General features: G+C 36.2%; 2 protein-coding genes and 1 long non-coding RNA gene across 10 annotated transcripts in view; 1 reads left to right on the forward strand and 2 right to left on the reverse strand.

Moving 5' to 3' along the window:
- LOC144428077 (S-phase kinase-associated protein 2-like) overlaps positions 1-13,049 on the reverse strand; it is a 287,944-nt gene that overhangs the window by 19,186 nt on the left and 255,709 nt on the right. The window lies entirely within an intron of this gene.
- LOC144428296 (uncharacterized) lies at positions 1,720-8,610 on the forward strand. Of its 6 annotated transcripts, none has more exons than XR_013478250.1 (4): positions 1,720-2,005; positions 4,661-4,802; positions 5,567-5,789; positions 8,157-8,610. It is a non-coding gene; the product is annotated as an uncharacterized LOC144428296 (long non-coding RNA). The 6 variants fall into 6 exon arrangements; XR_013478251.1 differs by having other exon boundaries at positions 5,567-5,776; XR_013478252.1 differs by having other exon boundaries at positions 5,570-5,789.
- LOC144428202 (uncharacterized) lies at positions 11,257-12,351 on the reverse strand. The gene has a single exon (XM_078117098.1). It carries the CDS (start codon positions 12,349-12,351, stop codon positions 11,257-11,259), a length of 1,095 nt encoding a protein of 364 aa, XP_077973224.1.

The following is a 13,049-nucleotide window of genomic DNA, read 5'->3' on the forward strand; positions in this document are numbered from 1 at the left end:
TGCAATTGATCTGTTTATTTCACGCAACGTCGAGATAATACGAGAACTAGATGCCACTTTGATTTTTATTAGTTTATCGCCTAAAATGCCGTTGAGAAGAAAAAATTTCAGACTTGAAATAAAAACCTAGAAATCTGAAATAACAACGGGGCAGTGTAGAAGTGCTCTAATGAGGTTGAAAACTGATCAAAAAATATAACACTATCAGAGTGGAATTCCCTCCAGACGCTTTGGAACAGTGAAATAGTTTGCCGCATCGTCATAAACGTTTTTGGTAATTCATATCCGTGTTTTCGTACTCTTATTTCATAAAATCGAATGCCATAAAAAGTCCCTGATAGGAGTACTGCATAAGTAAAGCCCAAAACTACACCAACACCAACAGAAACTCATAAGATTTGTTTCAGAAGTTTTTTTTATAGATACAAACATTGATTAAATATCTGTGACCCACTCTCTTCTTTTACGCGATGAAAATATTATTTTCGACCCATTCATCGAAAAAGGTTCGCCATCCCTGAACTAGTGCAATGAAAATCATTATTTAGCACATAATTATTCGATTCTTTTATACCAAGACCCTGACAATAATGGGAAAATGCGAGATTTGAGACAAACACCCCGCTAAGTTTTAAAAGAACAAATTAGCAAATCATTCGTAAAGTTAGGGTTATAAATGATTTGAAAGTTTTAATTTCCGGAGTAATCAGCATTCCTAACCCCAAGCCAAACCCTAACTGGATAATTGCTTTTTTTAGTCAGAGCGGTGGCGGGTTCGTTTTTTGGCGCAGGATTTGTAAAAATGATCCAAAGTTTCACATAAAAGTTACTCCACGTTGGGTTTCTTTGTTTTTGAATCAGGAACTAAGTTTGCCCTGAGTAATACTTTGCTCTGTGGAGGTTAAATAAAAACCAGACAGACTTTACTAGAGACTTCGAGAACATTTGAAACAATCTCTTGTAAAGTACGATTTTGAACTCTGCTCATATTGCGTGTCATCTGCTATGTCTCATTTGCATGTCCGGGTTCGGAGAAATGTTTTACGACAAGCGCTTCTACGACTAAATGTGACCGCAACCGACGACTGTGAGCAGCAATGAGGCAATTCCTGAACCTGCAAAACGCAGTTGAAACTCGTGCCGTGCGGTGTGCTCAAGTCTTCAGCGATTGCAAAAATTCACTTTCAGCTTTCAGTACTTTTATCTGTTCAGTTGACCTACCGACGCACATAAAAGTTTATATCAAGAAACATAGTAAAACACTAATACGCTTTAATAATACTATATTTATACTCGCTTCTTGATATTGATCAAAGTAAGAGTAAGATCAAAGATCAAAGTAAGTAAGACTGTAAGATATTATTTGATTAGTGATGGGACACAAAGTGTCACTATGGAGTAAGAGTGCTGTTTTGGGGGATCCCCTAACTTTCGATCGTTAAGTCAACGGTCTCTGACCGATATTCTCGTTTATTTCTTAATCAAATTAACACGAACTGCTTCAAGCCTCGCGGCAGTTGATATTTACTAACTCGCATTACCATTATTCTCTATACATATAGTGTCAGTATCCCTTGGTGTATTAGTAGTCGTCGGTAGCTTCACATTGAGTTTTGGTGACTTTGAGCAAATTTCCAAAGAAACGTCTCAGTGTTATGTTCGTTTTATATTATCAGCATTGATTATAGGCCATCAATTACTAAATAGCGATTACTGTTATTGACATTCTTTGTGCATTTCTTTCAACCCGTTGGTACTTTTTCGTTTTTAAATTTTCATCATTACTGTATCATTCCTTGTTTACCAGACCGGTCAAATATAACGTCATAATGAATATAAACACTGTTTTAATGACTTATAATTTGATATCAGATAAAAAACGATACAGGCGATTCCCCTGCTCGTCTATCTATGCATGCTGATCAACGTAGTAAAACGGTGTTTCAAATCATTGATGGAAGAGGAGATTCTGATTACAAAGATTTGGAGAAGAATAATGAGATACGTAAGTTCTTGAGACGTACGATATTTTCGACAATAACCCTGTTTAAAGAATCTTCTTATTCACATTAAAAAGCAATCATATATTTACGTTGTTTTGTTCAAAATCAAATTATTGACTAAAATTACTCATGTCTGTAGCTTTCAGATACTGGTATTTTTTCAAATTCATTACTTTCCAAGTTGAAGTAGTCACGAAATCTAGTCACAATATAAGACTTATTTTTGATATAATTTTCGGTATAGTCAGTAATCTTCTCGTCATTTTATGAAATTATATTATACGCCGATTTGATCTCACTCACTCATTCATCCACACTTGATTACATCGCGAGCGAACACGGTTCTTCTTGTTTTGATAACATTTAAGAATGAGTTAATCTTCTACTTTCCTGGCTTACGTGAATGGAGACCATTGTCAACGTGCCCCATGCCCTGTCCCAGCCAAATCGATTTATTTCAACCATATTCAGCTTTCAAGCAACTCGACTCACAGCGATAAAGTGCCAATCTCACTTTCTGTGCCTCAAAGATTTGCCGCAATTGAATCCAACTTTAAATCTGTTTAATTCTTTCATAGCAATTAATACGATGGTACTTGAAACAAAATCAGGAACATCGACATCTCGAACGTAACCTACATAAAACAATGAACAAACTGAATATAACATGCGTATATCTAAACAAATCTTACAGTAGTGTACAGTGGCAATTAAAATTTACAAATATCAGCAGATAACTAAATGCATAAAATTATTTATAGATTTCTTTATTTGAGACTGATTAGATACTTACCCCATGTTTAGATCCCCAGGTGACACTATTCCATGAAGTTTAATCCAATGTGAACTCAATGTATCTTGCATGACTAAAATATGAAAGCAGCTGTTATTTATCTTGTATAACTATAATACAGCCCTAACCTGCAGTCAAAAATTATATTTTAATTACAATCGGGCACCTTCTAACTTCAATCCAAATTGGTATTTCTAACTGCAAAACGGAGAATACTAAAACCAATACTAAACATCAGAAACGTCTCCGAAGACACTAACTAACAATAAACATTAAGCTAGACAGTGACAATGCATATTAGCTGCTTGCTATCAATTTGCTAATTACAGTGAATAATCGAAACACTGTCGAAATACTGTTATTGGACACTGCGTCAGATGATATTCGTCGACTGCGTGACGTCATGCGTCATCATATTCAGAACTGAACTGAGTCCTAATAGGAGAGCTGTCGTTCAACATAACTGTGTCTAAATAACAAGTTCAAACAACTGCACTTAACAAACTAGTGCAATGAAAGTCATCAGTTAGCACATAATTATTTTAATCTTTTATACCGAGACCCCGACAATATTGGGAAAATGCGACATTTGAGGCAAACACCCCGCCAAGTTTTAAAAGAACAAATTAGCAAATCATTCATCAAGTTAGTGTTATAAATGATTTAACAATTTTAATTTTCGGGGAAATCAGCATTCCTAACCCCAAGTCAAATCCTTACTGGATAATTACTTTTTTTTAGTTAGAGCGGTGGCGGGGTTGTTTTTTGGCGCAGGATTTGTAAAAAAGATCCAAACGTTTCACATAAAAGTTACTCAACGTTGGGCTTCTTTGTTTTTGAATCAGGGGCTAAGGTGCACTGCACTGAGTAATACTTTCCTCAGTGGAGGTTAAAAAAAAACCAGACAGACTTTACTAGAGACTCCGAAAACATTTGGAACAATCTTTTGTGGAGTACGATTTTGAACTCTGCTCATATTGCGTGTCATCTTCCATTTCTCATTTGCATGTCCGGGTTCGGAGAAATATTTTACTACAAGCGCATCTACGACTAAACGTGACCGCAACCGACGACTGTGAGTAATTCCTGAACCTGCATAACGCAGTTGAAAATGGTGTCGTGCGGTGTGCTCAAGTCTTCAGCGATTGCAAAAAATCACTTTCAGCTTCCAGTACTTTTATCTGTTCAGTTGACCTACCGACGCACATAAAAGTTAATATCAAGAAGCAAAGTAAAACACTAAGACGCTTTAATAATACTATAACTATACTCGTTTCTTGATATTGAAAAAAAATGTTCGATTCTTATTCTATTGCAAATTTTGTTTTATCAATTTTTTAACACGAACGGGGTGCTTCGAACGCGATTTTATACATTTATATGTTTTTAAAAAACGCCAAATGATCTCAAGTATTGAAAAAATGAATCATTTCAAATACAAGGAGTTTAGAAACAGTCTATTTTTGTCAATAACCTAACAGTAACTTAATCAATACTGGCTATGTGATTTTCAGATTTTTTTCAGTATTTGTTGGCGCGTTGGCCCGTTTTTCAGCTACTAATTTTAAGTCATATCTCAGATAAAGTTTAGTAAATGAAAGGTCGGTACATATTCTCATTGGTAAAAAATACGTCGAGAAAGTTTTAGTCAAGATATTGATTTTAATTAAATGAGTTGTTCGGTCTTGTTGCAGGTATTTCTCGAGCGTGAGAATCTTTAATCTCACATACATTCAGAAAACACGAGTGCGCTTAAGCTTAAGCCTTTTATGTTTCATTTGTCCACATTGAAATGTTAGAAATAGGTTCTTCATGAACAATAATTAGTTAAAACAATGCAGTACGTGCTTTATTTTTATTCCAGAGAGTCAGCGATACGAGCAAAAGACCGACTTTTATTAAACTGTGAAGCATTAGAGAAATATACACAAATTCTTTTAGAAAAGAGGAGAAGACAAACCAGATTCAGATAAGAGAAAAAGATAATAAGACTATTTTAGTGAAATGTGAGTTTGCTGTTGTATTTAGGCTATTTTGTAACTATTGAAACGCTAATGAAGTAAACCAGATTGAGATCAAAGATCTTTTGAGTAAGTTCGCGTGACTTTGCTTTGAGCAAATTTACAATGAAAACGTGTCAGTTGTATGGTCGTGTTATATTGCCAGCATTAGTTATAGGCTATCACTTACTGAATCGCGATTGCTGTCATTAACATTGTTTGTGCCAATTTCTTTTCAACCCAATGTTTCAATGACTAAATATATTTATGCATGTTGTAAGTTATCCTCAGCTGTGAAAAATGCCAATAGCGTGGGTCCTAAACGTTGGTAACTTTTGGTATTTAATCTTGCATCATTATTTCATGCTGCTTTGTTTTCCAGGCCGGTTTACAAATCAGTATGACGTCATAATGAATATAAACACTATTTTAATGAATCTAATTTGGCTGTTCGTCTATCTACGTTTGCTGACAAGTGTAGAATGTAGAATTGTATAAAGGTGTTTAAATGCAGTTGAAACTCTTGCCATGTAGTGGGCTTAAGTCTGTGGTAGTCGAAACTGCGCGAGGTCGAATTTCTCCAATATTACAATCTTTTTTGAAAGAAATGTATAATAGAATTCTTACATAAATTGTTTTAAATACGTAAATTTCTGTACAAATTCTTTACAACACGTCGAGAAAGTTTAAGTCAAGATATTTATTTTAAACGTCTGTACTTTTTTGATATTTAAACTTTCGTAATCATTATATCCGTTTTTATTCACCAGCAGACTGGCCATCGGTTCAGAATGACGTCAAAATGAATAGAAACATTATTTATGGAGTTATAATGTGATTGTTGATAAAAACCGATACAGACAAATACTTGCCGTTTGCTGCTGACCAATGTGGAGTGTAGAATCATATAAAGGTGTTTCAATTCATTGATAGAAGAGGAGATTCTGACTACAAAGATTTAGAGAAGCTTAATGAGAGGCGTAAGATTTTGAGGTGTAATATTTTTTTTTGGATATAATGCTTTTGAGGAACCTTCTGATTCACATATCAACGTAATGTTTTGCTAAAATCCAAATTATTGAATTAATATAATCACTCATATTTTTCAAAATGTTGTATTGCGCAAGTTTGAAGTGGTCCCGAAATCTCGTCACAACACGAGAAATTGATTTGATTTTAATTTTCGTATAGTCGGTAATCTTATCGTCATTTAATAAAATTATTTCACCCCAACTTGAGTTCACGCACTCATTTATTCACTCTGGATTACCTGCGGAAGAACCCAAAGTATGATATACTATGGACTATGGTCAATAGGGTAATTCCGGTGAAATGTGAGTTTGGTATTTATTTCAGGCGGGTTTGTAACTATTGAAACGCTAATGAAGTAAGCTTTTAATTCTTTCCTAGCAACAACAGAAATATTTAATTTTCAGAATCACGGAATACATGCCCATGACTGCATGGCATGGCTTGAATATGTGCATATCGAATGCCAATTTTAGTATATATGTTTATTTTGGACGTAAAAAATTAAAAACGTTTGATTCGTAGTTCATTGATAAACTTTCCTCTGTTGATAGTGTATCTCATCATATCTGAAGGTATGAAGCTGTCTAAACTATTGCAAACATAAATACTATTTTTAGTCGTTAATGGTTCCAAACTTGATAATATTGTATAATAGTATCAAATATAACGCGTTACTGTACAGAAAGCAATTATGTCGCGATCAAAAAGGAATAGGCTTGTTTGGTTTATAGTTAATTGTAATTTTTGTTTTTCGTCATCAAAAACAAGTTTTGGTTGAATTTGTAAATTGTTAAAAAAAATCACTTTTAGCTTTCAGTACTTTTAGCTGTTCAGTTGCACTTCCGACGCATATAAAAGTTTATATTTAGAATAAAAGTTAAAGACGTATACGCTTTAGTTTTGCTCGTTTCTTAATATCTTGAAAAATGTAGTCCATTGCAAATTTTATTTCCAATGAATTTTTAACTGATTATATCTGGGATTTTCAGTTGGTCGTGAATTGTTTCCGACTCTGCAATGTTATATATAGTGGTATCTCGAACACGAACACGGTTCTGTAAAGAAAACAACCAAGTCTCCTAGCTAGACCATTCAAAAGGGAATGTTTGCTTCTAGTTTATTGCTACTTTATATGTTCTACTACAAGGATTTTGTATATGTATATATATATTTAACAAATGCCAAATAATCTTAAGTAATGAAAAAAAAAAGAATCATTTCAAATGCAAGGAAGTTAGATTCGGTCTATTTCTGTCAATGACCAAACGGTAACTTAATGAATACTGGATATGTGATTTTCAGATTTTTTTCAGTATTGTTGGCGCGTTGGTCCGTTCTTCAGTTACTTAGTAAATGTTTAGTAATATCTCAGATATAATTTAGTAAATGAAGGGCCGGTACATAATCTCATTGGTCACAAATAGGTTGAAATGAAGAAGTTATCCACGATAGTCATTTATCATTTACGCTGTATTTTCTTCATACGGTATTTCTAATATTTCAACCTGCTTGCCAGAATTTTTTAGATATTATCGCATATACGACATACACCTTAACTCTAAAGTTTTATTTTCTTTTAACTCTTGTCTCAAGTCGATCTACCTAAAGCTTATTCTTCTTACCTTTAGTGTTAATTCTGGATGGTGACAATGAGTAAACAGAAATGGTCACAACCATAAGTTCGCGTTATGCATTGGGAAGTCTAACAATTTCAGCCGTCATATTCGGTTTACTGTGAGTTCTCACCCGTTTACAGTCAGTGAAATACCAGACAAAATATTCTATGCTTCGAGATTTTCTTCCGCGAGATTCAGCTATTTGGAATTCAATACCTCATAGTTATTTTTTAATCAAATTAACACGAACTGATTCAAGCCTCGCGTCAGTTGACATTTACTAACTCGCATTATCATTATTACTCTCTATGCATAGTGTCAGTATCTCTTGGTATATTAGTAGTCGTCGGTATCTTCACTTTGAGTTTTCGTGACTTTGAGCAAATTTCCAATAGAAACGTCTCAGTGTTATGGTCGTTTTAAATTAACAGCATTAATTATAGGCTATCACTCACTAAATCGCGATTGCTGTTATTGACGTTCCTCGTGCCAATTTCCTTTCAACTCAATGGTTCAGTGACTGAATTTATTTAGGCATGTTTCAAGTCATGCTCAGCTGTAAAAATGTTAGAAGCGTAAGTGCTATACGTTGGCACTTTTTTGGTATTTAAATTTTCATCATTACTGTATCATTCCTTGTTTACCAGGCCGGTCAAATATGACGTCATAATGAATATAAACACTGTTTTAATGACTTATAATTTGATTGCAGATAAAAACCGATACAGGCGATTCCCTGCTTGTCTATCTATGTATGCTGACCAACGTAGAATGAAGATTTGTATAACGGTGTTTCAATTCACTGATGGAAGAAAAGATTCCAACAAAAAAGATTTGGAGAAGAATAATGACATGACAAGTTTTTGAGACGTACGATATTTTCGACAATATCCCTGTTTAAAGAATCATCTTATTCACATTAAAAAGTAATCATATATTAACGTTATGTTTTGTTCAAAATCAAATTATTGACTAAAAATACTCATGTCTGTAGCTTTCAGATACTGGTATTTTTCCAAATGTCCAATTCCAAATTTCCCTGTCCCAGCCAAATCGATTTATTGCCAACTATGTTCAGTTTTCAAGCAACTCGACTCACAGCGATAAAGTGCCCTTCTCGCTTTCTTTGCCTCAAAGTTTTGCCGCAATTGAATCCAAATTAAAATCGGTTTTATTCTTTCATAACACTTCATACGATGGTACTTGAAACAAAATCAGGAACGTCGACATCTCGAACGAAACCTACAGAAAACAATGAACAAACCGAATATAACATGCGGATATCTAAACAAATCTTACAGTAGTGTACAGTGGCAATTAAAATTTACAAATATCAGCACATAACTAAATGCATAAAATTATTTATAGATTACTTTTTTTGAGACTGATTAGATACATACCCCATGTTTTAGATCCCCAGGTGACACTATCCAATAAAGTTTTATCCAAAGTGAACTCAATGTATCTTGCATTACTAAAATCTAAAAGCCGCTGTTATTTACCTGATATACCTATAATACAGCCCCAACCTGCAGTCAAAAACTATATATTAATTACAATCGGGCACTTCGGATTTAACCCCGAATCTGACTTCAATCCAAATTGGTATTTCTAACTGCAAAATTAGTAATACTAAAACCAATACTAAACATCAGAAACGTCTCCGAAGACACTAACAATGAACATTAAGCTAGACAGTGACAATGCATCCGAGCTGATTGCTATCAATTTGCTAATTACAGTGATTAATCGAAAACTGTCGAAATACTGTTATGGGACACTGCGTCAGACGATTTCCGTCCATTGCGTAACGTAATGCGTCATTATATCCAGAACTGAACTGAGTCCTTATAGGAGAGCTGTCGTTCAACATAACTGTGTCTAAATAACAAGTTCAAACAATTACACTTAACGAACTAGTGCAGGGATGGCGAACCACTGACCCACGTGTCACAAAGTGACCCACCGCGTTTTATTCGTGACCCGCCAAGGCACGAATAAAATAAAAATAAAATGCTAACATATTAGTAATAAAAATTGATAAAACCGGTCATAAATTAATCTAACAATAACTAAACTATTATAATGTACCGTCGGGGCCGCGATCGCTTATTCTCAAATTGTTAATTTTTGAACCGGTATGGATATTTTCAAAACCCCTAATCTTAGACGCAAGTCTGCTCCGCTGTCAGATTTAGGCACACAGATGTTCCATGTCATACGCGTTTATTGTAAAACGGTTGACTGTAAATAAAATGAAATAATCAATAAACAATCACAAGATGAGGGCGGAAAGAAAATGCATAACCAGAAGTTAATAGAAAATAAACTTACATATGATAACGCTCCAAAGGCCTAAATCGACAAGAAACTGACAGGAAACGTGAACGATAACGTTATTGGCATAAAAATAGCAACTAAATTTAGAAAGCAGTTAATAAGAATGAAATATAAAATACATGAACAATTAAAGCAATAAATGACGACGATGGTCATATGGGGCCCCGGTTACGATACCTTCACCACAGGTCTACCTAACGAGACCAAAAGCCACCCACACGCTAAGTCAATAAAGCGGATAATGCGAAACCACACCACTAACATCATAACAAGATTAAACAAGAACGTCCTACGACGCGTAAAGTCGAGATGCAAGAGCCACGCGTGACACGTCAGATGCAGTAAAGCCCGCGAAACTCGCGTCAAAACAGAAAAGCAATTATCGATAAAAATTAGCAGGTCGGAACACAAAGAAGAACAGCGTTCAAAATATTATCAACTGAAAAGAAACTTCTATCGCCGACACAGCCGCCCCCAATAACCCTCCAAGGGGTTATTCATTTTCCAGGAGGCTTAGTTTCGTCACCAGTCTGGTTATTTCCACACCTGCTGTTTTGACGGTAATTACACACACACGGTTAAAAGTAACTCTTCTTAGTAACCAACGTCTTCTTGGCACGTCGTCATCTACAGCAATTACGATATCATCATCAATAAATTCCTCTTTTTTCCACTTTGTTCGAGTCATCAGCATTGGTACATACGTTCCGTCGCCAGCGCTTCCAAAAGCGATTCGAAATTGCTTCGGTTTGTCTCCATCTTCTCTGATGCGCTGTTGATCCAAAGGTGTATTTAGGCGTGAGGGGAGCTGGATCACGTACGTTGTCGCTAATAGAAAAGGACGACTGTTTATAATATCGGGCGGGGCTAATAAAGCACTTTGCAGCTCTAATTTGGAAACGGACATAAATTTCATCGGAGAAACAATTGATTTGGCCATCGACAAACTATAATTCACACACTGACATTTTTTGGCACGCAAGTGAGCCACTGCGACGTAAGCTTGTTCAGACGCATCGCAAATCTCATAAATAGCGGATTTCGAGGCGCCTAAATATTGTCTAGGCACATGGAAATTAGTCAATTGTTTTAATGATTCGGTCCACTCTTCCCGAGCATTCTTCCTGAGATTATCTAAGTTTTTGTCCCATTTCAAATCATCTTTGTAAACAATGTAGAAATTGTCGTCATTAGTGTTCCAATGAAGTCCCAGCGCCTTATAACTGGGCACATAATCAAAATTTGATTCAACGTCAGGATTACGACAATCCCCTGTGTTAAATTTCGACAATAATGTTTTGAAATTTGAAAGCCATTTTTTCAATCGAAAACTCCTGCTTGCTAATATATTAGAATTTTCTTGAGCGTCGGAAAAAGCGGAGTCACCATTACATTCTGATGAAAGCAAATCGTCTACGTAGCAATCCCTAAAAACCGTTTCTACTGCTTCCATTGAAAATTGCCCGGTGTTATCAAGCGCGGTTTAGCGAGTCGACCACACCAAATATTCTCACTAGAAATTGATACACATCAGGCGGGGTTGTGGATCTCAGATTTCCTTGCAAGAAAAATCTGACTGAATCCGTGTCCGACTGTGGTAGACGCACCATGTGATACATGGCTTCAATATCAGCATTCAATGCAATCAATCTTGTTCTGAAGCGCAATAAAACTCCAATCAGATTCTTAATGAGATCAGGTCCCGAATATATCTGATTATTCAAACCGATTCCACGATATGTATCCGCGGCGTCAAAAACTACTCGTATCTTGCCAGGTTTATTTGGATTCTCAACTCCCTGATGAGGAAGATACCAAGTTCGAGGACCCAAAGTATCACGTTCTTTAACAGTCAGCTCTCGCACCCAATCACGTTTGATGTTTTTGCTCATAGAGGTGCAGTACACATCTCTCAGACCGTCATTTTCCAACAGTCGTTTTTTCGGATTCCTACATCTCGTACGGGCAATAAGACTGTTCTCCGACATAATGGAAGTATCGCGACGCCACAGAAAGCCGACTTTATAATGCCCCTCAACAATAGACGTTTTAGCTCTATTCACATTCGCAGCCACGCGATCTTCCACAGATTCGGCGCGCTTCGTGTTGTAGCTCATTACCATCTCTTCCGTACTCGAAAATTGCTTAACTTGGTGTTGCAAGATATTGTAATCATCGTGTAATAAATGACAATTAGCATGAATTAAATCGTCTTCACAGGCGCGTTTGTTTGCGCCTAGCAAAGTCCATCCGAGTGGTGTTCTTATTGCAATCGGTTCATTGTCTCCCCCTACACGTCTTTCAAGTTGAAAGTGGGCAAATGGATGGTCCGCACCTATGAGCAACATAACTTCGTTTTCTCTAATGTCAGGAAGTGATAATCCACGTAAATGATGGAAGGTTTCAAAATCTTTATGACTTCTTTCAGGGTGGGGAATTCTGGTGCCACATACAAAAACTGACTTTAGATGTAGTTCTTCGCCGTCGGGATTTAATTTGTCACGCACAAAAAGTTCGACCGCTTCCGAGTCATGCAAGACCCCAGTTCCTCCGAGGGTGGTTAACATGAGCCTTTTACGACGTCCACGCAAATCCAATTTAGTTTTAAGTTTGGGATGAATTAGAGAGACCTGACTTGCCGAGCCGAATCAAGCAAAGCAACTGTATACTCGGAGCGTCCATTAGCTCCTCTAACCAGAACAGGCAGCAACTGAAATTGAACTCTAGTTGTTACCGACACCGCATTGTTTATACCCTGTCGGTTTATTGGTCTTGGGACGCTTTCAAACATGCGAATTCCATGAATACATTTGTGATGTTTCCCATTGCATATACTACACTCGACATCACATCTACACATAAATGCACGATGGCCCGGTTCAAGACATTTAAAGCAAAGTCTGTAATCTACAACAAAGTTACGTTTTACATAATCGGTCGCACCGAAAAACGTCTCACAACTTCTCAAAGAATGGCGAGCATTGCAGAATTGACAACGTGATGCGTCACTATGTGACGTATAATCGGATTCCAAGTTTGATAACGTTGAAAATGGAGTCGGAAATCGGCGACGAGCGCTTATGGGCATCTCGTGGTCAGTTAAATCAGTTCTATTGATCACATTGCAAGTAACATCTGGAGAAAAAGGATTGGCGATTTCTTCAGTTCTTTCCCACAACCATTGCTCAAAGTCAATTAATGTCGGATTAGAGTTTGTGAATAAAACCTACAACAAATTTATTCCAACTCGAGTTCAGTTCTTGAG

The sequence above is a fragment of the Styela clava genome, chromosome 10, assembly GCF_964204865.1.
Source record: "Styela clava chromosome 10, kaStyClav1.hap1.2, whole genome shotgun sequence".
Lineage (NCBI taxonomy): Eukaryota > Metazoa > Chordata > Ascidiacea > Stolidobranchia > Styelidae > Styela > Styela clava.